Here is a 20,767-nt window from a genome sequence, read left to right as displayed (position 1 = left end):
AGAAGTTCATTTTTCTGCGGATTGGGCAGTCACCCTGGACAACAATGGGCTACTGGTAACTTTTAAATTAGATGCATGGGCACAGGTCAATGTAATACCAGAATACATTATTCAAAAAATGAAAACTAAACCTGTGTACTATGAGAATAACAAAGTGAAACTTAGAGCATATACTGGGAACATGATTGCAACCAAGGATGTCTGTGCACTGCATGTTAGACACAAGGATAATGTAGTAAACGTTCAGTTTGTAACAGTCCCAGGAAAGCTAGTGTTAACTCTTGGATTGAGAACATGTAAAACTCTAGGTTTGATAAAGAGAATGGATGCCAATGAGGGACTAGAAAGCAAGAACATAGAAGAAGAGTTTTATGATGTGTTTCAAGGCATAGGGAAACTGTCAACTTGAGGACAAGATAGAATTAAGAAAACCAAATACTCTCACCATACAGACGCCAAGAAATGTTCCCCTTGTACTAAGGGAGAAACTGAGAAAGGTATTAAATAGATTAGTTAACATGGACATAATAGGAAAAGTAGAGCAACAAACTGCTTAGGTTCATTCACTGGTTGTAATAGAAAAAAAGATGGATCCTTGAGATTGTGTCCAGATCCTAAGCAAATGAGCAGGTACATCAAAATGGAGCATTTTTTCATTCCCGCCAAAGACGAGGTTTTTGGCAACATGGCAGAAGATAAATATTTCTTCACTTTGGATGACTCTTCTGGGTTTTGGCAAGTTTCCCTAGAAAAGAATAGCACTAGATTATGTACCTTCAGTATGCCCTTCGGAAGTTACTGCTTTTGTTGGCTTCCTTTTGGACTGTGTTCTGCATCTGAAATATTTCACAGAAAGGTGCAACAAATTTTTGAACATCTTGATGGAACTATGGTTTATATTGATGATGTATTAGTTTGAGGAAATACTATAGAAGAACATGACTTGAGGCAAAGAAAGGTATTGGAAAAAGCTCACAGAGCAGGTTAGAAACTGAACAAACAAAAACGCAAGTTCAGAGACAGAAAAATAACGTATCTGGGAGAAATGGTCTCTGAGAAAGGGGTGCAAATTGATTCTGCAAGTTTTAAAGCCATTACAAACATGCCAGCCCCTTCAGATAAGGAAGGAGTGCAAAAATTACTGGAAATGATCAAATTTGTAGGGAAATATCTACCTACAAATTTGATCATTCCTAGTAATCTTTGCAAAAGGGAACCTCCAAAGGCAATACCTTCCAAAGGACGTATTGAAGGTACATAATCTAGTGCTATTCTTTTCTACTATTCTAATTTAGTAGTCAAATCATACCAAACACCTTAGATCACTACAAAAGAATGACCAGTGGATATGGGAACATGAACATGATGCTGAATTTAAAAACTTGAAGGAAAAAAGAATGAAAGCTCCAGTATTAAAATACAATGCCTCTAAAAGACCCATTACATTTCTCAACAGAGGCTTCTAGAAAAGGAATCAGAACAGCTTTGCTTCAAAAACATGGAGCTAGCTGGAGACCAGTAGCCTATGCATCTAGGGCACTAAGTCACAGTGTTTATATGCACAAATTGAGAGAGACAGTTTAGCTCTGGTATATGGTTATAAGAAATTTCATATATTTATCTATGGGAAGCCTGGGATAGCTGAACCTGATCATAAACTTCTGGTAACTATAGCAAAGAAAGGGTTATCAGACATGCCACCCAGATTACAGAGAATTCTCTTTCAATTGCAAATGTATGATCCAAACATACAGTGCATGCCAGGAAAACATCTACTTATTGCAGATTTGTTGTCCAGAGCATATGACATGATGGAAAACAATACAATTCCAGACTCAAGCATAGGAATCAATCTTAATTAGATTAACATGTACTATCACAGGTAAAATGTGGGCACTAATTGCAGAAGCTACTGCTCAGGACACCACATTGCAAAAAGTGATAACAACTATTTGTGCTGGTTGGCCTGGAATATACCTAGCCTGTATTCTCAGTCCAAGAAAGAGCTGTCAGTACTGGATGACATTTTGTTCAAAGGCTCATGACTCGTTGTTCCAGCAGTGCTAAAGAAAGACATGTTAAACAGAAAACATAAGGGTCATCTAGGCATTGAAAAAATGCAAAAGGAAAGCAAGGGGTGCTCTTTATCAGCCCAACATAAATAGTGACATAGAAGATGCTGTGAAGGCTTGTACAATGTGCCTAAAGTACAGATCAGTGCAAAGAAAATAGCCCACAATGGTCATTGAGGAGCCCGTAACTCCATGCTATAAGTGGGCATTGACTTATACATAACTTTTTCCTGCATGAATTAGTGCTGGATTATTATTCTTACTATCCTGAAATTGCGTTCAAAAACACAACAGAAAGCCTGTCATAACTTGCATCAAATCAATTTTTACTAGACATGGAATTCCACAAATTGTGAGAACAGACACCAGACCTCAATTCAACCGTCTTGAGTTTAAAGAGTTTGCAAACTAATATGGATTCCATCACAACACTTCAAGTCCTGCATACCCACAAGCCAATGGTCTTGTGGAAAATAAAGTACAAATAGTGAAGAAATTGTTGAAAAGAGCTACAGATTCACACACTGATGTTTACCTGTCACACTTAAATTACAGGGCAGCACCCATGAAACGTGGGTTGTCCCCAGCAGAAATGTTGTTTAACAGGAAACTCAAAACCAGGCTGCCAAATCTTGTGGATGGTGCTCATCAGAATGAAAAGCAAAACGTGAAAACTTAAAAAAAAAAAAAAAAATTAAACTCAAACAAAAATGGTACTATGACAGGGGTTCTGGGGAGTTACTAGGGGTATGCAAAGCAGGCCCTATTTCATTCAGATTCAGCCTGAATCAGGGACAGTGATTCGATTCATTGATTTGGATCACTGTCCCTGATTTGACTCGGCCAAATCTGAAGATCCAATGCAGATTTGGACAATCGGTGATTCGGACATAGACACAGCTTTAAAAGTTTTTTCTACATACCTTGAGATCGTGACCACTGTGATGCTGGGGCGCATGGAGCAGCCTACAGGAGTGTAGGGGGGCCCTCCATGTGCTCGGCGGTGAACCTGGAAGTGGACCGGAAGTACTTCCGGGGGGCGTGGGGGGCTCCCCAGTGTGCTCCCCGGCAGACCCCGAAGTGGACCAGAAGCAGCCAACCCCAGCAGACCCCAAAGTGGACCAGTCTGCTGCCAACCATGCTGGGGAGCCCGCCATGCTTCTGTGGGACACTCCATGTGCCCCAGCATTGCAGCACTCACGAGCCCCTGCTACCTAGAGGTGTGTAGAAAAAACATTTAAAGCTGTCTCTATGTCCAAATCTGAATCTCTCCTCTGATTTGATTCAGATTCAGAGATTCAGTTACCAAATTGGGCTGAATCTCCGCCGAATTGAATCAGGGGCCGAAGCTTCACACGGCCCTAGGAGTTACCACAACTGTACAAAGATAACGTGCTTATTTCAGATGGACGAACATGCAAACAAAAAGTACTAGTTTCCCATCAAGCAGCTCCCAGATCCAATCAAGTAGTCACACCAGAAGGACAGGTGTTAAGAAGGAACAGACAACATGTGCAGATCATAAAGGAGAGAAAAGAAAAAGCATCACAAGATTCACCAAAGGAAACAGAGTTAACAGCAAAGCAACAAGAAATGAGAGAGGGGATTGAAAATGACACAGAAGCAGATATCTGAACAAGGAAACCAAACAAGAACTGAACCAACAAGGACTGAGAGTCCAGAGAAACTGAGATCACTTAGAGCTAAAAAGCCCAACACAAAGACTAATAGAGACCCATTAAAATGTGCTTCAGCAATGAGATGAACTACACTTTCAATGTTAGTTTACATGGGATATGTTGCATGTAAAGGAAGAAGATGTGTGGATACCCTTAAGTGTGTTGGGTATAAGTTGTTACATGGGCCCAAGAAAGAAGCAGAGGCAACAGCCAATGAGTAGGTTAAAAGGAGCTCTCTGAATAAACAAGCTATATTGCTATAAATTTAACTCTTTTTGAGAACAACACACCTGGGAGGGTTTCTGGGCCAGTGTAGCATCTGTCTGGAAGCTTCCTGAAGCAAGGAGTGCTGGGAGCTTGCACAAAGGGGAAGAAACAATATCCCATCCACACCCCCACCCCTGGCATGCTTCACCTACACTCAACAGCAACCCAGCTGGAGCTGTGGCTACCACAACTGTTTTCATTAAAGCGGACTGATAATTTAGAAGTCCACAGTCCAACCTCTGAGCAATGGGTCTGGGGGGACTCTGGGCCTCTCCTACAGCTCCTTCAGGGCATGGCACCCCCTTCTCAGTCTCCTGCATGGCGTGGACACCCACTGCTCTGGTTTTCCGAGATAACCAGGCCCAATATTAGTATGGCAGCACCCTGAACAATCCTAGGAAGTGAGGCTCTGCTGCACCATAGGAGGCAGCAAAGTTCAGGCACTCAAGTAGGAGCTGCCTTCTGCACCGGAGTCACAAGCCTAAAGGAGTAAGGAGGCTGCAGAAGTTCAAAACCGAGGCCCAACACAACTGCTGTTCTCCCTTGGGTGTTCTCATGCTCACCCCTCCCCAGAAGCTCACATTACAACTTTATTCACGCAAGTGTCGGTACTATGAATCTGGGCTCATAACCATTCAGTTAAAGATGAATTAAAAGAAGAGCGGGGAGGAATGGATGAGATGTCTCCATAACATACATCCTGAGAGCCACATCATCTCACACCTCCTGGAGAGAGAACTGGGAAAGAGAGAGATACAGATTTCCATTTTATTTTAAAAATCTGTCTTTATTTGCAGCATCAAACCACAGAGCACAGCAGCTCAGCTGGGCTTCCCCTGCCTCCTCTCACTTGAAGCATGGGGCTGCTGAGCCAAAGGGTGGTTAAGAAGGGAACAGGGACTATCAGCAAGATGCCCTCTTTAAATACAGCTTCCACTTGACTGAGGTTGAGGAGCTGAGAGGAGATCAGCATACTGTGCGTGTTGGGGGACAGGGGGTGGGGAGTGGTAATCACAGCTTTCCTGGACTTTCTTGATCCAAATCCACCTCTTTAGTGGCCACACAGCTCTCACTGCTGCTCCTTCCAAGTGCAAAAGTTCCTTTTCATGCCTTGCTCACACTGCCCCCATGCAGAGAAGGCACTCTGAGCTGTGAGAGACATCCCCCTCCTCCAAGGCCTAGGGTTCAAGCACCTCTCCCCCTATACCTCCAGCCCCAGTATCACAGGCTGCCTTCCACTCAACAACAGTGCAACCACCGTCACACACAGGTCAACCCAAAAAGAACTCCAACCCCCCTGCCAGGGAATCATATTTATTGCTATAGTGAAACAGATGTAGAGGATGGGATAAGGGAGAAGCCCCACGATTAGGGGTTGGCCTGGCCAAGAGAAACCGCACTCAGTTAGTGCCAGCCTTCTTTCCAATTGCCCCCTTAGAACCTGCTGCTCTCCATGATCCTGCTTCACTGGATGACTGGGGCCGAGCGGTCGTTGGTGACGGTGGGACGCAACTTGACTGTGGCAAATGGGTTGGTGCCTCTGAAAGAAGAAAGGAAGCAGGAGGAATAAAGGCCCTGGAAATATTATCCAGCCACCACAGTAGCAGAGAGCAGGTCATTTTAGTACTGCTGGATAGCAGCACCCTTTTCCAGGGGACTTGCAGTGTCCCTCACAACTAAGAGTGGGACATGCTTCTGGGATGGAGGTATGTGTTCTCTTCCCAGTGGTATTCAGTGGATGGATCCCAAGTTAATACATCTCTTCCACAAGGGTATTTTGCTATCTCTCCAAGGGAGATTGGAGAGATAGCACCTCCCTCCCCCTCCCCATTAGCCTCTCTGTATAATTCATAAGAAGAGCAATTGGTCAGTGATGATGGAATTGTGTGCCTTCAGGGGCAGCGGCAAGTGCTTAAGTCAGAGAGGAAGGGAGCACAGCTTCCCTTCCTCTCCCAGGCTTGGGTTGCCAGGGCTTCTCTTTCAATTTGCTTCAGTCACTGGGAAGCAGGATTGAAGGTGCAGATGCATAACGCCAGAGTAACTTGCATCAGCTTTGTAAACCAACATCCAGTTGAGAGTCACAGTTCTCCTGTAATAGCTGCCCACAATATGGGCTATTCTAGTACTTTGCCACTAGGAGGCAGGGCAGCCAATAATAGTCTGTTTGCAACCAGCCAGGGAATACTCTGGGATGAATTTGACTAGGGCTGAGGACACTACTTGTACACCAGGGTAATTTACACTAGAGTACAGATACTCTTGACTTTGAGGGGTGACTTTTCCATGTATCCATCCCACGTAAACCTGACTAGGCTGCTGTAACTGTGCTCTGTGACCTGAAAAATCTCCAATTGTTCTGCCGCATACCATCCCTCCGGCTTCTCCCAAAAAGTCTCACCTATTTCATACTCTCCGAATCAAATATTAGAGACAGAGAAGATGTAGCAAATCCTCTAGTCAAGCTCCAGGGAACAGTTTGCTCTCTGTTGTTTGGCCTATATTAAAAATGCTGCCACCACTTCTTTTGGAGAACAAAAATTGACTGACCAATCATCCTCTTGGTCAGGAGATACCCCAACTTTCCCCTTTCTTTTTATTAAATCCCATCACTCCTTATTACACTTTCATTTTAACTCATTATACCTTCTCCAACAGGCAGCCATGAACAACTGGACACGTCACCTCCTCAGCTCGGGAGATGTTACTTCTATTCTTCCAAGAGAGAATAGATGTGGCTCCAGGGGTCTTGCTAGATCTGTTTCCCCACCTCTCATTCTTTGTTCTGTTATTTTACTTGTGACATGAGTTAGCCTTACAAGAATGATCACAATCACCCTTACTTCTTTGTTTTGAGACACTGGCATCACATTTCCTTTTCTTTATACATGTCCCTAGACCTTTTCAAAGAATAGCATAGCACCCGCACAGCACCAAGCCCTCAGACCAACTCACCGAGGAAAGAGTTCTGGGGGTTGTTCCAGTGCAGAGGACTTCTGCAATGAAGAGAGACAACAGGGAGAAAACTAAGAGCAAGTGCATTTTACAAGTTAGACACACAAAGAGAAGGGAACATGCATGCATGCACAAACACACACAGGGTGGAACTGTCAAAAGTGCCTATAAATGGCCCCACAAAGATCCCAGCTGTTTTCACACCAGGCATTCTACAGCCAGATGGGAGCCATGCTCCACTGCTGCTGATCCAGGCTGGGTCAGAATTAGAAGCGAAAGGCTCTACACCTCCCAGTCTTGAATTCCAGGAGCTGTCCCATTTCCCCTGCCTGGGGCTGGACTGGAACCCACATGTGACCTAGAGGAGACAGGCTAAGTTCCTTGATCCCTGAACTAGGCAGGCCTGGAACTTCTCATGGTGTAATGCTGCAGATTTCTCAGTTCCTGGGACCATCCAGTTCCCTCCAGCCTGGGAATGGATTGGCACCAGTGACCTAAAGAGGTGGACTCCATACCCCAATCCCTAGAGACAGATCTGCCCTTGCCCTACCTCAGGTACTCAAGGGATATGTTTCTCCACTCCCTTCCTTCCTCTCCCCCAACCTCCTGAGATCACAAGGTTGGTGCTGTATTTTTATTTAACTTGGCCTGGCCCACCCCACCCTTCAGAAGAGGACGCCCAAAAGCACTGGCCACCATGCTTCAATGGACAAGAAGGATGGCATCTCTGTTAGCTGGTCCCCAGCACAGCCCAACTCCATCACTCCTGGTCCTACTGTTAGCACAAAGAGCTGCTGCCCTGGAGCCACCAGAAGTCAGGCTGGGAAGTCATGGAGAAGAGAAGTAGGCTGAAGGGTCCCTGGTGAGTGAGAAAGAGAAGTGAGGGGGACACAGGGCCACTTCTAGCCTGGGGAGCCTGGGATTGGAGAGAGGAGCTACCGTTAAGGAGAGCAGGGAGGACCTGGAGGTACATAGGTACAGCTATGCAGAGAGCAGACAATGCCAACCCACAGCAGAGAGCACCAGGGAGGGGATTTGTGCCCTGGAGAACTAGAATTAGACCAGGTGGGAGGGGGGTAGTCAGGAGCAGCACTATTAAGCTCCCACCCTGCTGAGTTCCCATGACTTAAACCTGGCCTGCTCATTCCCACTTCACACATCACTAGTCAAACAATTAGACAGCATTGGTGATGCTGCCCCTTCCCAATAAGCTTCAGCAGAAGAGATGCATACCTGAAAAGAAGGTCAGCATTTCCTGACAGGCACACCCTAACCCCAAAGGTCACCTCTCACCATCCCAGCTAAGGGGGATGCTGGATTGTCACCACACACACTCACCTTCAAGTCAGAGGAATTGGTTGTCACATTGCTTCCACAACTGCCTGAGACTAAGGAGCTTGGTGACTGGGGCTGGGCAGCATTGTGCCAATAATTGCTTGCTGATGGGATGCTGGGTCGGTCCAGGAGATCATCCATGCTGTGGCTACTTCGTAGTGGGAAGGATCTGAGCAGGAGTGGAAGGTTGATGGGTGAGAGTCCAAGAGGAGGAAGAATGTGGAAAAGGCAGAGCAGAGATCTGGGGAGCACTGCTTTGAGGTCTCTCCAGGGGGAATGTAGAATTGGGGATTCACCTAACCAGAGTTGCAGAGGCCTCCAAAAAGGTTTTGCCTATATTTGAGAGCCATCCTGGAAATCTGTGCCCATGGGCACCAGTGGCCTTAGACAGCTTGTTGAGCTTGCACAAAGGCCTGATCCTGAGCTCACAGCTCCCCACAGGACATGGTGTCAGATGGACATTCACTTGCCTTCATGACTTACAAACACGCACTTGAGCAACTGCACAAGTGTGCCGAGCTCCCATTACCTGGTGGTTGGCTCCTCCGAGTGTCTCATTTTCTCCATGGGCTTTACATATGCTTCAGGGAACCAGCCACACCTAGGACCACACAGACAGAGGGGCTAATGAGCCCTTACATAAAAAAAGTAAGAAGTGCCATACTGGGTCAGACTAATGGCCCATCTAGCTTAGTATCCCATCTCCAACAGTGGCAGCAGTGAATGCTTTAAAGGGAGAGCATTAACCCAGGTATATCTAGAGCAGTGGTTCTCAACCTCCAGAACTTTTGTGAATTGAGTGGCACCCCCTTTCAAAAGCTTCTTGCAGAGGGGCCAGGCAAGTAGAGCCTTAGCCTGTCCTTATCTGCTTATCTCCACACCCTTCCTGCAGCATTTTTCAAAGGATTGCTCAGCACCCCAAAGTGTCCCAGCACCCTAGCTGAGAATCACTGATCTATCCCCTATTCATTACCCACCATGATATCGACCACTATTGGTTTAGAGATGCCAAAGGGAAAGCATCTCCAAACATTTTGTTCAAGAGCTAGTCATAGATCTAGCATCCTTGAATTTGTCTAGTCCCTTTCTGAACCTGGCTATTCCCTCTGCCTATAACCCTTCCTGTGGCAAGAAATTCCACAAGATAGCAATGTACTACATAAAAAAGTACTTTCTTTTGTTAGGTTTAAACCTGTCTCTCACTAATGTCAGTTGTTGGGTAGCAACACTTTGTGCTTCTGAGTTCAGCTATGTCCCATGGGACCTACATGGTCAGGACACTTACTGCAAGAAAGTTAATTTGACCTCTAATAGACACAACTCACCAAGATCTTGGTCCCACATCTCCAAAAGAGAGCATTTCCTGCCTAGAGATGTTGCTAGCCCCTTGGTTCTGCAATGTCTGAGGGAAGGAGACCTTCTACTGACCCACCAGAACCCAGCTTCCTGCAGCAGCTGAGCTTTCTTTGGAGTGCTTCTGCCCAAAGTAGGAGAGGGCTTGCTTAGCTTTTGGGATCTGCAAGGCTTTGACTCCCAGGAATGCCACAGGTGCAATCAGGAGAGAGACAAAGAGAGAAGGCCCATTCCAGAAAGCAGAGACAGACAGTTATGGGGATTCTCCCAGAGAAAGTCCCTTTGCCAAAGAGACCAAGAAACCTCAAAGTGTCCAAGCAAGAGCTATAAGGCAACCTGGCAGCAGGGTTGCAATTACACTTTGACTCTTGGGGAGGTCTGCGGTGGTGGCAATCAGAAGGAACTGCCACCGCCACCACCACCATCTGGGCTGCTTAGAAAGGCCTGGGGAAGGCCAGGGGCTGACCACCTGCAGAGGGGCTCTCATCTCTTATGAGGGGACTCAGCCCCACCAAGCTCCACTATAATTCAAACCCTGCCAGGCACCCACATGCACCACCAAACACTCTGCAAATCCTGCTGCACTTTGCCAGTGACTCAGGCACTGTATTCAATATCAAGCCAGTGTTTTATATAGTGGTTTCTATGCACTGTGAAGCTCTGGGTCACAGCAGCTGTTGCTGCCAGCAGGTGTAAGGACCTGGCTGGGTTGAGATGAATGCCTCTCCTTTAGGCTGGGGAGAAAGGCGGTATTTAATACTTTAAGCACAATTCCTCAGAGCTGTCATGCTCTCTCTGCTAAGGCCCCATTCCAGTACAGCACTGTGTAGAGGTACAGAGCAGACTTACATGGACAATCCCTCCAGTTTGCCATACAGCCAGCCATTCTGCGCGTCTGGCATCAGCACAATGATAACATCACCCGTGTTGAACGGTAGTAGGGTCCGGTTGGTGCCAGTAGAGTGGGGCACGATAGCTTGGACTCTCAATCTATTGCCTCCGCCTCCGCCTTCCCCTCCAATGGGCTCCCCAAAGGAGCTGCAACGAGAGTGCTGCCCAGTGGAAAGCGAGCCTGGCAGAAGCAGACATAGCATGAGAAGAAGCAGGGCTGGGGAGGGGGGTCAGCTCTAGGCTTCCTCAATGACAGGGGCCTCATACCACCTGGAGCAGTGGTTCTCAACATTTTTGTACCAGGACCCATTTGTAAACATCAATAGCCAATCTCGACCCAGTGCCCCTCACTCCCAACCCACTGCCACCCTATCCCAGGCCCCCAGTGTATGGGGCAGGGAAGGGGGACCCCAAGCAGCCCCTTGTAGGCTGGAGCTCTGCCAGTCTGCAAGGAAAAAGCCACAGTTTCCCACATTTCTCTCCTTTAAAGGACAATCCATTTTTAAAGTTTGTTGATCCCCCAAGGGATGACAAGGTCAAACGATTATAAACTCCTGCAAGACCGTTTCAGGCTGAACTTAAGGAAGAATTTCTTCACTGTCTGAGCCCCCAAGGTCTGGAATAGCCTGCCACCAGAGGTGGTTCAAGCACCTACATTGAACGCCTTCAAGAGAAATTTGGATGCTTATCTTGCTGGGATCCTATGACCCCAGCTGACTTCCTGCCCCTCGGGCAGAGGGCTGGACTCGATGATCTTCCGAGGTCCCTTCCAGCCCTAATGTCTATGAAATCTATGATCCATTTGTAAAGTTTGTTCATGCCCCTTTCATATATTTTTGCAACCCACTTTTGGGTTGCAACCCACAGGTTGAGAAATGCTGGCCTAGAGTGAGAAGCCTCTGAGTCCATTCAGCCTGTATTTCATTCTCTCTCACATAGGGTTTCTTTAATAGTGCCCTGACCCAGCGCTGCATGGTTTGTCCACTCCAAACAAGCTGAGTGAAGAATACAGACTCCATGTTCACTCAGTCCAGGCTCTACCCACTCCCCATCCAAGCCCACTCCCCTTCCCTGGACCATCCGCCCCCTCCCTCCTGTACAGTGGGTGCCCATGTGCATGTTGGAACAGATGCATGAAGTTCCATGTCCTTCCTAAATCCATCTTGTAGCTGACCTTACCAGCAGAGGGACTCCTCTGCAGGGTTCGCTGAGTGAACTCTGGCTGAGAAGAGGATATAATTTCAGAGGACTCCTGGGAGAAGGTGCTTGAATTTTGTCCTCCCAAGGCAGAGCCATAATCTCCTGGAGGTCTCTGGGACTGCTGGGGGGGAACAAGAGTGAGCACAAGTAGTTTACACAGAGGATCTCACACCGAGAGATGCTGATCTCCCCTGAATGAGTATATCTGCTCCCACCTCCAACACCCCCATCCACCATATACCATATCTCCTTTCAGCTTGGCTAGCAAGTGTCACCGAGAAAGGGCAATTAGGTATACAAATAGGTAAAAATGAACAGGAGATCCCCCCTCCCCACCAAAAAAAATACTTGCAGAAGGCCTGAGCCTGCCCTCTGTCCTAGGATCTCACCCCCAGGATGTGTCATTCCAGTCACCCCCTACCACTGGAGCTAATGGTTCTTTGCATTCTCCTCACCATCTCCAGGTGGCTTGGAGTTAGACGGCCTGACAGGTACCCTGAGCTTGGTGAAGCACTGAGGCGACTCTGGGAGTGGCTGCTGACCAGGGTGCGGCTGGCCTCCAGCTGCTCCTTCCACAGCGGCACCTTGTTCTGGATGATGCCCCGGGCCTTAAGAAAAGAAAGCGAGGGGGACATCAGAGGCAGGGAATCAAGTCTTGGAGCAAAGCAGCAATTAAAGAGAGAGGAGACCAAAACAAGCAACAACCTGTAGCCAACACAGCCCCTATTCTCTCCATCTGGGTAAGGCTGTCCCAGATGGGCAATCCAGGGCCTCTTGCTTCTGCCACGGAGAGGACACCCCATGGAGAGTCCTGTGGTTTATGGTTGTCTTTGTCAAGGTGTGGACCCTTCTTCCATGGCTCCCAGTGAAAAGCACCTCCTAGTTATGTGTATTTATGTGTTTCTAAGTGTACCAGTCACCATGGTGTCTACATGCTAGAGGTGATCCACTAGACCCCAACCAAATAGATCCTTACTGTTTCCTTGAATGCACAAACTTAACCAAGATCACTTGTAGACTTCAGTAGGAGATAACCCCCAGAGACCCACCCCCCCTCTCTCTAGCTATCAATGGGTGTTTCGAATACCAGGGAAATGTCTATCATGCCTTGCTCCCCTCCCTCAAGTCCTTATATGTCTGAATGCCCCAAGCCAAAGTGCTTCCAGGAGGATTCATCCTGCCCCCAACTGCAGGTCATGACCCCTCCATACCCTGTTGTAGAACTGGAGGAAGGTGTTGGAGAGCAGCTGGTGCTTTTCAGCCAGGAACCGATAGCGGCGCTTCTCCTCCAGCTCAGCAGCCTTTTGGCTCTCAGAGACAAATGCCTGCATCTCCGAGTGCAAGCGCCTCACATTCTCCTGAGGGTCAAAGAAGAAAGAGAGGAAGGAGAGATATAAAGCCAACTTTGCATTGAGCACATTGGAGGGAATGTGTCCAGGTTTTCCCAGCGAGCTTTATGGGCTTAGGCAGGACAGAGAGATTAAAGGAAAGCAAGATCTGGTCCTTAACCTTTATGCCATCTAGATAAGCTATCTACCTCAAGCCTCTAGCACCAGTGAACTTCACAGGTTAATGATACCTTCTGTGGAAAGGTATTGCCTTCTCCCTGATGTCACCTTGTTGCCTGTTGAATCCCAGGGAGCACCCCCTTGGTTGAATCCCAGGGAGCACCCCCTAAGGAAGGCAGAGGCCATTCAGGAGCCATGTGAAGCTCCAGAGGAGTCACCAGCCTTAGTCTGTGAAGGCCCCACTCCTCTTCCCAGACCCTCACACTTCTCAGTGCCTTCCCTGTCTTCCTCACCTTCATATCCCAGGCACTCTTGTCTCGGGTCCTCTCCAGCTTCCACAGCTCTGACATGCACTTATCCAAGTTGGCTGCCCTGCGCTGGTACTCCACCTCATACCGCTGACGGCTGTCCTGCAGGAAGCAGAACACAGAGACAATAAGAAATATTTTCAAATTTGGTCACCTAAGCAGATAGTACCTCGACTAATTCTCTGCCACCACCACAGCAGGGCATTGATGGTGCTCTCCTGTCCCCTGTTCTTCTCCTGTGGAACGTTGCAGAGGGTTTCAGTAGGCCGTTTTGTGGCTAGGGTCTAACTAGGGCCCTCTGCATCCTTTGCAGGAATGGTTGCCTATAGCCACAGGGAACTGAACTCAACTCTATGGGAAGCCTCTTCTAATTCTCAGCTCCTAATGTACTTTGGGTCATAAATCTCACTCAAGTTCAGTGGGACTTATGAGTTACATTCTTAAAAAGTATGTAGGTCCATCAGTCCCATTTAAATCAGTGGTAGGTAGGTGCCATATACCTTTAAAAGTCTGGGTCCAAGTTCCTATTGAAGAATGGGACTGAGGGTCCTAAACCATTTAGAATTATTCAACAAGTCTCAGCACACGGGGTCTTGGCCATGTCCACCCACCATATTACCAACAATGTGAGCAGGAAGGCAAAGAGAAAATCCTTCAGTTCCCTTCATCCAGACAGTGAGAGAAGCCTCTGAGCTTCTCTTTTGGGTTAAGCAACACTATAAATTACTGAGGCTATGAAAGCTGGAGCTGCCTTGAGGGAGTCAAAGGAAGGAGAGGGCACAGCGAGGTGGAGGCAGTGAGCAGCCATCTTAAATCTTCTAAGTCCAGAACGTCAGGGCTATGTCCCAAAGAGTTTCTGAACCGGGACTTTTGACCCAAATTTGAACAATTAACTGAGTCCATCCATGTCCTTTGTCTCCACATCTTCCCACAGCACCAGCTGCATCCTCTGAGAGGACATAGAGCAACGCTGCCTGGTTCCAAGTGAACATGGTTATACTGGTTCTGATTTGGGAAGTAGCCATGGGCAGAGCTTATTAGCTGCCCACAGCACCACATTATAAACTATTTCCAGTTCTGGAGGTCTGTGGAGCCTCAAGGACCATGTCCTGGAATTTGCTCCCCTAATACATGGTTGTTTTAGGTGGGGATGAAGATCAGCCTAGCACTCTTCTTGGGAGAACAAGAAAACCTGCAAGAGGGTTCAGGAGGGACACGGAAGGGTTGTTGCTCACATTGATGAACTGCACATCCAATTTGGTGTTTTTCTCCATGTGCTGCAGCAGGTCTGCATGGAACTTCTGGGCCTAGAAAAAATGCAAAAAATCATTACGCACCACTCTGCTTCCCCACATGCCTGACATTAGCAGCTGGCATTGCCAACTGCTAGTGTGACCTAACAGAGGAGAGTTAGGGAATGCCAGGGAGAAAATTGCAGAGTCCACACTTCATCTAGTTCATGTAATTGTATATGGTTTGCGGCAAGGACCATCTCTTGCTATGGGTATGTGCAGCACCAAGCACTGCTAGGTTTTAGTGTTAGTCTGGATGTCTAGGCACTTCTGTAATACAAGTAGCTAGCAACAGTACAGCTAGGAGCAACGTACAGCTAGGAGAAGCAGTCTCCCAGTCTTCATGGGTGGTATGAAGGCATTACTAACACTTCAGAACTGGATGTAGCTTAGATACCACATGTGTGCACTCATGCACACAATCCTGCATGGTTCTGTTCATCAGCAACTGGGAAGTACTGAAACAATGGGAGGCCTCTTGCACTCCTCTGGTCCTCTGTTCCTAACAGATTTAGGAGCCATTATGGCTCCATAAAACAAATTCACATGGTGCAGTTACATGCCAGTAGATCAGCACAGTGGGAAGCTACTCACCACAACTTCCAAATCAGAGTTCAAGAGCCTCTGGGTGTCAGACATCTGCATCAGAATTTGACCTTCAAAGAAATAGATCAAAGTCTCAGAGCCAGACCCTCCTCCTCCTGTTTATCAAGCTCCATTAACATTTGAGCAGTGTGGCCATTATTACTGTTACAAGCAGTCAACATTATGTCACCCAGTGCGCTGTTATCTTGGTGCAAGAGTCCAACTGATATTGCTATGCATTATTTTAAGTTCTACTGACTTGTGGGGCAGGGCCCAGGGAGAGGAGAGAATGATCCAGCCAATCAGCATCATCCCACTGCTTAAAGATGTTTAATCTCTTTCTAGAATATAAGTGACTTTGGTGAAAATGCACAAATTATAGACAATGCCAAAAAGCTACTGGATTAACACTTTCTGGGAAACCAAAGTGCCAGTGACCTGCATAGCAGATTGCAATGACTGGAAAGCTAAGAGCTGTGTTCCTGGGCAAGCCATTCGGTACTTCCATTGATCCACAACTCAATGAAACAGAATAGACTCCAAATTCTGCTCAGCCCAAGGACAGCCATCTAGAAATTTGGTGTCATGTTCATCTACATTATACTTCGTATTTGTAGTGATTCCAGAAGAAAATACAATAATAGGCCCAGTTCAGAGCATGTCTTGTGTTCTTAGTTTGATATTAAATTTAGTGTAGTTTATGCCTCCCCTGTATTTCTAGTTTGGGTTGTGCTACCAGTATCAGTATTCAGGAGCTGTGAAGGTGGCAGTAAAAGGATTAGGCTGCTACATACAACAGGGGGACATCTATGTGATATGTTTACTGTTGCCTAATTAGCTCTGCAGTAAACGTCTTCACAACTACACGTGCAGCCCTGTTAGGCCACATTAAACTAATAAACTCCACTGTAAGTTAGTACTTGTAAATACAAGTACTAGCCTGCAGTGGAGTTTATTTTATGCACAGTAGCGCACATATAGATGTGGACCCGGCTGTCTGGGGCACAAGGGTGCTTCCATGTGGGGCTGCTTGCTGTCTAGCCCTGCACTGGAGTAGCCTTGTGCCCCCGCCAGCCCCTCCACAGCACATTAAGCTGGGTTGGAGCAGCCCTGGCTGGCAGGGATCGGGTGGTGGGGGTGTCAGCCTGGCAGCCCAGGGCTGCTCCAGCCCAGCTCAATGTGCTGCACTCCCAGGCTCATGTGTAGATGTGCACCCAGGAGCAATAAACTCTGGAGTTTTCCCACTTGCATTAATACACATGTGTAGATGTGCCTGGGGTTTGGGAATTTGAGACCTAATGGCATCTAGAAGGTAGCTGGGGAGGGTAGGAGGGGGGGAGATGGGCATGTAAGCAGGAGGCTTTTGCTAAAATGATAAGCACTGAAATAATATTATTTTCAGTGCTCATAATATCAGAGTTAACCCACAGAAGTGAATGGGCCTGCCTGCCTGCTCTCAGAGTGGAAACAGACATCGCTTTTGTGCCATCATAAACAAGTTTATGGCAGTACAAAGGGTAAGAAACCAGATGGCTATTCCCCTTGCCATGCAACAAATGCCCAGAATTTGTGGCTGTGACAAAAGTGGCAATAGTTCTTGCTGCTTTATTGTAGTGGACATGTGTTTGTTTTATGACACAAGCATGTGGGCAGCCTGGAGCTACCTGTGCTCTCCAGCCACCCCAGGCAGGTGCTCTAGCAACTTGAGGGGCCTGATTCTGCACAATATCAGGCTCTGTAAGCCCCAGGAGCACCTGCTCAGCTTTCTCCTCTTATGAAGATGTGCCCCAGATTGCCTGGGGTGCATCTTTGTAAGCAAGAAAGCCCCAGCTTTCACCTCTGACAGAAACATGCCCCAAAGAATCTCCTAAAGAAAACCTCTATAAGCAAGGAACATCATTCATTGTGCCACAAGATCGGGCTGTGCCTGATGCAGGACAACAGGCAACGTCTGTTTTGCACAAGGAAGTGGATCAGCCGTGGCAGGACATGCTTGCCACAGCTGATCTGCTTCACTTGGTGACATCTTTTCACAGGCTTAGAGTGATATTCAAGCTGGCTGCAGACTCAGAAAGGCAGCACTGCATGAGTGATCACCAGGTCATGCTTCCAAGGTTTTCTCTACAGCTGCAAGGGCTGGTTTGGAATGAGGGCAGAGACCCATGTGGCAAAATTCTGCAGCTGATGCTATAAACTGTGGGCCCTGCTACAGGGCCTTGGTCAGCACTGTGTCCTGCTCAGGGCAGGAGGGATAATTTCTATATCCAAGATAACAGGGGAAGAGGCGAGTGCTTTGCCAGTGCAGGTTAAGGGTCAAGGGGATCAGTGTTGGGACCCTTGGGATGAGCAAAAGCTGGGAGTGCCAAATGAGGCCACTGTGAAGGGACTGGTGCTCAGTGCTACCACCCAAGAGATCCAGGCCCCTTCCCCTGTGCAGTCCTTTATGCCTCTTGGTATTAAGGTAGCACTGGAACAGGCAGGGATCATTTGGAGGGGAAGTCAGAGTTTAAACCAGGCCCGTCGATGCGGAGGGCAACTCTTACCCAAGATCTGTGAAGTGGAGCTCTGGAGGGCCTGCTCCCCAATCTTCTGTATGGCCTTGAAATAGACCTCAGCAGCTTCAGACAATGCTGCAAAAATACAGAGGGATTGTATGCTACCCTGGCCCTCTCCACTACTCTTCTTTAGCTCTCACATCTTTACCACCTCCCTTCCTCATCACTTACTCTCCCACTTCCCTCTCCACCTCTTCTTGGGACAGGCAGACCAAATGGGCCTCCCCAGCCAACAGAGGAAGCAGCATGTGGATACAGACAGGTGGGTGAAAAAGGGGAGGTGAAAGATGGTACTCACCATGGAAGGCACGCAAGTAGTTGTTGCCGAGGTACACCAGGTTCACCAGAGCAGGATTAAACTGCTCCAGGATGCTCTGCAAGCCATCCAGATGAGGAGAGAGGCAAGAGAACAGAACAGGTTAATAGCAACCTCCTCCATGTACCAAGGGCCTTGGGCTTGATCAGGCCAGCACCCTCCCATTATGGCTCATCTAATAGAGTTGACAGCCACCATTTGGGCAGACACAGGAGAAGGAAAACAGCTTCCCTTCATCCAGAATTTAGTGGGTTTTCTTCAGTCACCAGAGGTGAACGTCACTTCTCAGCAACCATTTCATTGGCACTCCAGCTCTGTAGTTTAGTAGGAGCCCAGAGGGAAAGAGGTCTTAAGCTAGTTACATGGCAGCTGTAGCTAGTATACTTACTGAAGTGTTTGTTAAACAGAGCACCTTTGTGGCATATGGAAACGCTGCAAAAACCTAAAGAGAAGAGAAGCCCTGAAGTGAAAGCAAAGTCCTCCTCAGTTTTCTAGCCAAAGGTAGGTGTGGCTCTTCTCTATAAAAGGGAGCCCATTTCAGGAAGTGCCTATCTAAAAGATGTGTTTTACCATCTGATCTGTGCAGAGACCTGGGAGGTCAAACTGAGCCCACCAGCCAGAAGTTGCTAATCCATCCCATGCTGTTGAGCATAAAACACTAAAGCAGTAGAGACAGGCCACCATGTCGGACAATCCTGTTCACAAATTTATCAAGCTCCATCTTAAAATAGATAGTCTCGTTGTCCCTTCTCCCCTCCTAAACACTGCTGGAGCAGCCTCCTAGCAAGAGCAAAGTCTCCATAAAAAAAAAAAAAAGATTGCCTGAGAACACTTGATTCAGTAGAGATTTTTAAACGCTTGTCTAAATTCACTGCAACCTTCTTTCAGGGACACGTATTGCCCCCCTGCCACCCCTTAAAAGAAGCTTTCACTGTCTGATGTTGTTTAGGTATAAACAGGTTCTTCCCTAAGTGCACACATAAAGGCAGATGGACATATAAATAATGGGTGTGCGTGCGGACACGGTGCATATGTCAGGCGCTCTAAAGCTTGGCAGTGACCAAGGCACAAAGAAAAGGCAGTGGTACATGCAGGCCCAGGCCTTTGGTTATCGTCCTTTAACATCTTCATTTCAGGGCTCCTACTGCCCACCTGACCATAGACATCAGAAGGAAAGAGGGCAGGTCTGTTTGGTAACATTTAACCCACCCTTTCCCAACTCAAGACAGAGTCGCTCCTGCCACCTATTTGCCAGACTTCAGTCAGTCCAGTTCTACATACCCCAAAAAAGACTTACCACCACTCCCCTTGGACACTACTCTGCATTCAGCAGAACCCCATCATCAGGAAGCAATTTTTAAAATCAGCCAGACCATTGCTTAGTTTCAGCTTGGCGCTTACCTGCTCTGCTTTCTTGAACCAAACAGGCCTTGTGTCACCTTAGCATTTAAAACACCATTTAAAATGCTAGTGAGACTGGAAAGACTAAATCTCTCTTGCCTAAACTCTGCAGCCCCCTCAACTATTCTAGTTGCTAGTCACCTAATGCCTTCCCCAGTGTCAGTATCTTTATGGAACTAAGGTGCCCACAGGATATCCTGTCTAGGTTTTCCAGAGAAGGAATTCACTGGAAAAGGTCTTGACATAAATATGCCACAATCACAGATGAGGCCAGCCCCAGTACTGATGGGACCTGTATGGAACTAGACCACATTTCCATCAGTCTGCTCTCAAACCAGATCAGGATTCACAGGGCCTGGCAGCAACACCGGTTTACATCAGCTGAAGATCTGGTCCATGGACTTTCCACCCACAATTCAATCACGCCATTTCTTTAGTCCCCTGAAGCGTGGCATTTCTATGGGCCTTTGGCAACCCTTCCCATGGGATGTTCCTTTTACCTCGTGCTCTCCCAGCCAGCCCACCCGCTGTTCCACAGTACAAGCAGGGGTAACAGGGCTCACCTTGTAGATGGAAATTGTAGACCTGTACGACTCTTCCATTTCACAAAGCTTCTGTGGGGAGGAGGGGGCTCCCTGGAAATAGAGAGGTTAAGGCGAGGCAATGTTGTCCTCAAACCCTCTTGTGAATCCAATTGCAAGGGCTCAGCTGGCTTGAGCTTGCCTCCCTCCTTGGCAAGGCAGGTGACCAGGAAGATGCATACCCTGTTTAAAAAAGAACAACGTTGCAAGGAGGTTTAATAATTCACCAGTCAGGATGTTAGAACTTGATCCTTGAATGTAACCAGATACTCAGGAGAGAGGAATCCTGTGGCAGCCAGGACAAGCACATGACCCTCTTCTTTAAATATTAATTGCAGGTTTCATTATTCAGTTCCCTCCACTGAGGGTGGGCGCTGGGCACTTATTTGGGCTGGAGAGCCACTTAAGGGGTTTGGTGAGTTGTTGAGGGCTGACTGGGCCTCAGCCCTATCCATCCTCCTCCCCCCACCCA

At 47.5% G+C, this 20,767-nt stretch overlaps 1 protein-coding gene across 4 annotated transcripts; it reads right to left on the bottom strand.

The window, feature by feature from the left end:
- Window positions 1–4,772: 4,772 nt before the first annotated feature.
- Window positions 4,773–20,492, bottom strand: BAIAP2L2 (BAR/IMD domain containing adaptor protein 2 like 2). Of its 4 annotated transcripts, none has more exons than XM_019489727.2 (15): window positions 20,278–20,492; window positions 18,702–18,755; window positions 18,296–18,371; window positions 17,986–18,072; window positions 15,452–15,513; window positions 14,801–14,872; window positions 13,551–13,667; window positions 12,961–13,107; window positions 12,205–12,357; window positions 11,729–11,870; window positions 10,508–10,730; window positions 8,835–8,906; window positions 8,309–8,474; window positions 6,971–7,011; window positions 4,773–5,558 (listed from the first exon to the last, which is right to left on the bottom strand). In XM_019489727.2, exons 1-15 carry the CDS (start codon window positions 20,314–20,316, stop codon window positions 5,483–5,485), a joined length of 1,527 nt encoding a protein of 508 aa, XP_019345272.1. In that variant the 5' UTR covers window positions 20,317–20,492; the 3' UTR covers window positions 4,773–5,482. The 4 variants fall into 4 exon arrangements, with proteins under 4 accessions (XP_019345272.1, XP_019345273.1, XP_019345274.1 ...); XM_019489728.2 differs by having other exon boundaries at window positions 11,729–11,867; XM_019489729.2 differs by lacking the exon at window positions 18,702–18,755.
- Window positions 20,493–20,767: the final 275 nt, after the last annotated feature.

Source organism: Alligator mississippiensis, chromosome 4, assembly GCF_030867095.1.
Source record: "Alligator mississippiensis isolate rAllMis1 chromosome 4, rAllMis1, whole genome shotgun sequence".
Lineage (NCBI taxonomy): Eukaryota > Metazoa > Chordata > Crocodylia > Alligatoridae > Alligator > Alligator mississippiensis.
This window is presented reverse-complemented; position numbering and strand designations above follow the sequence as displayed.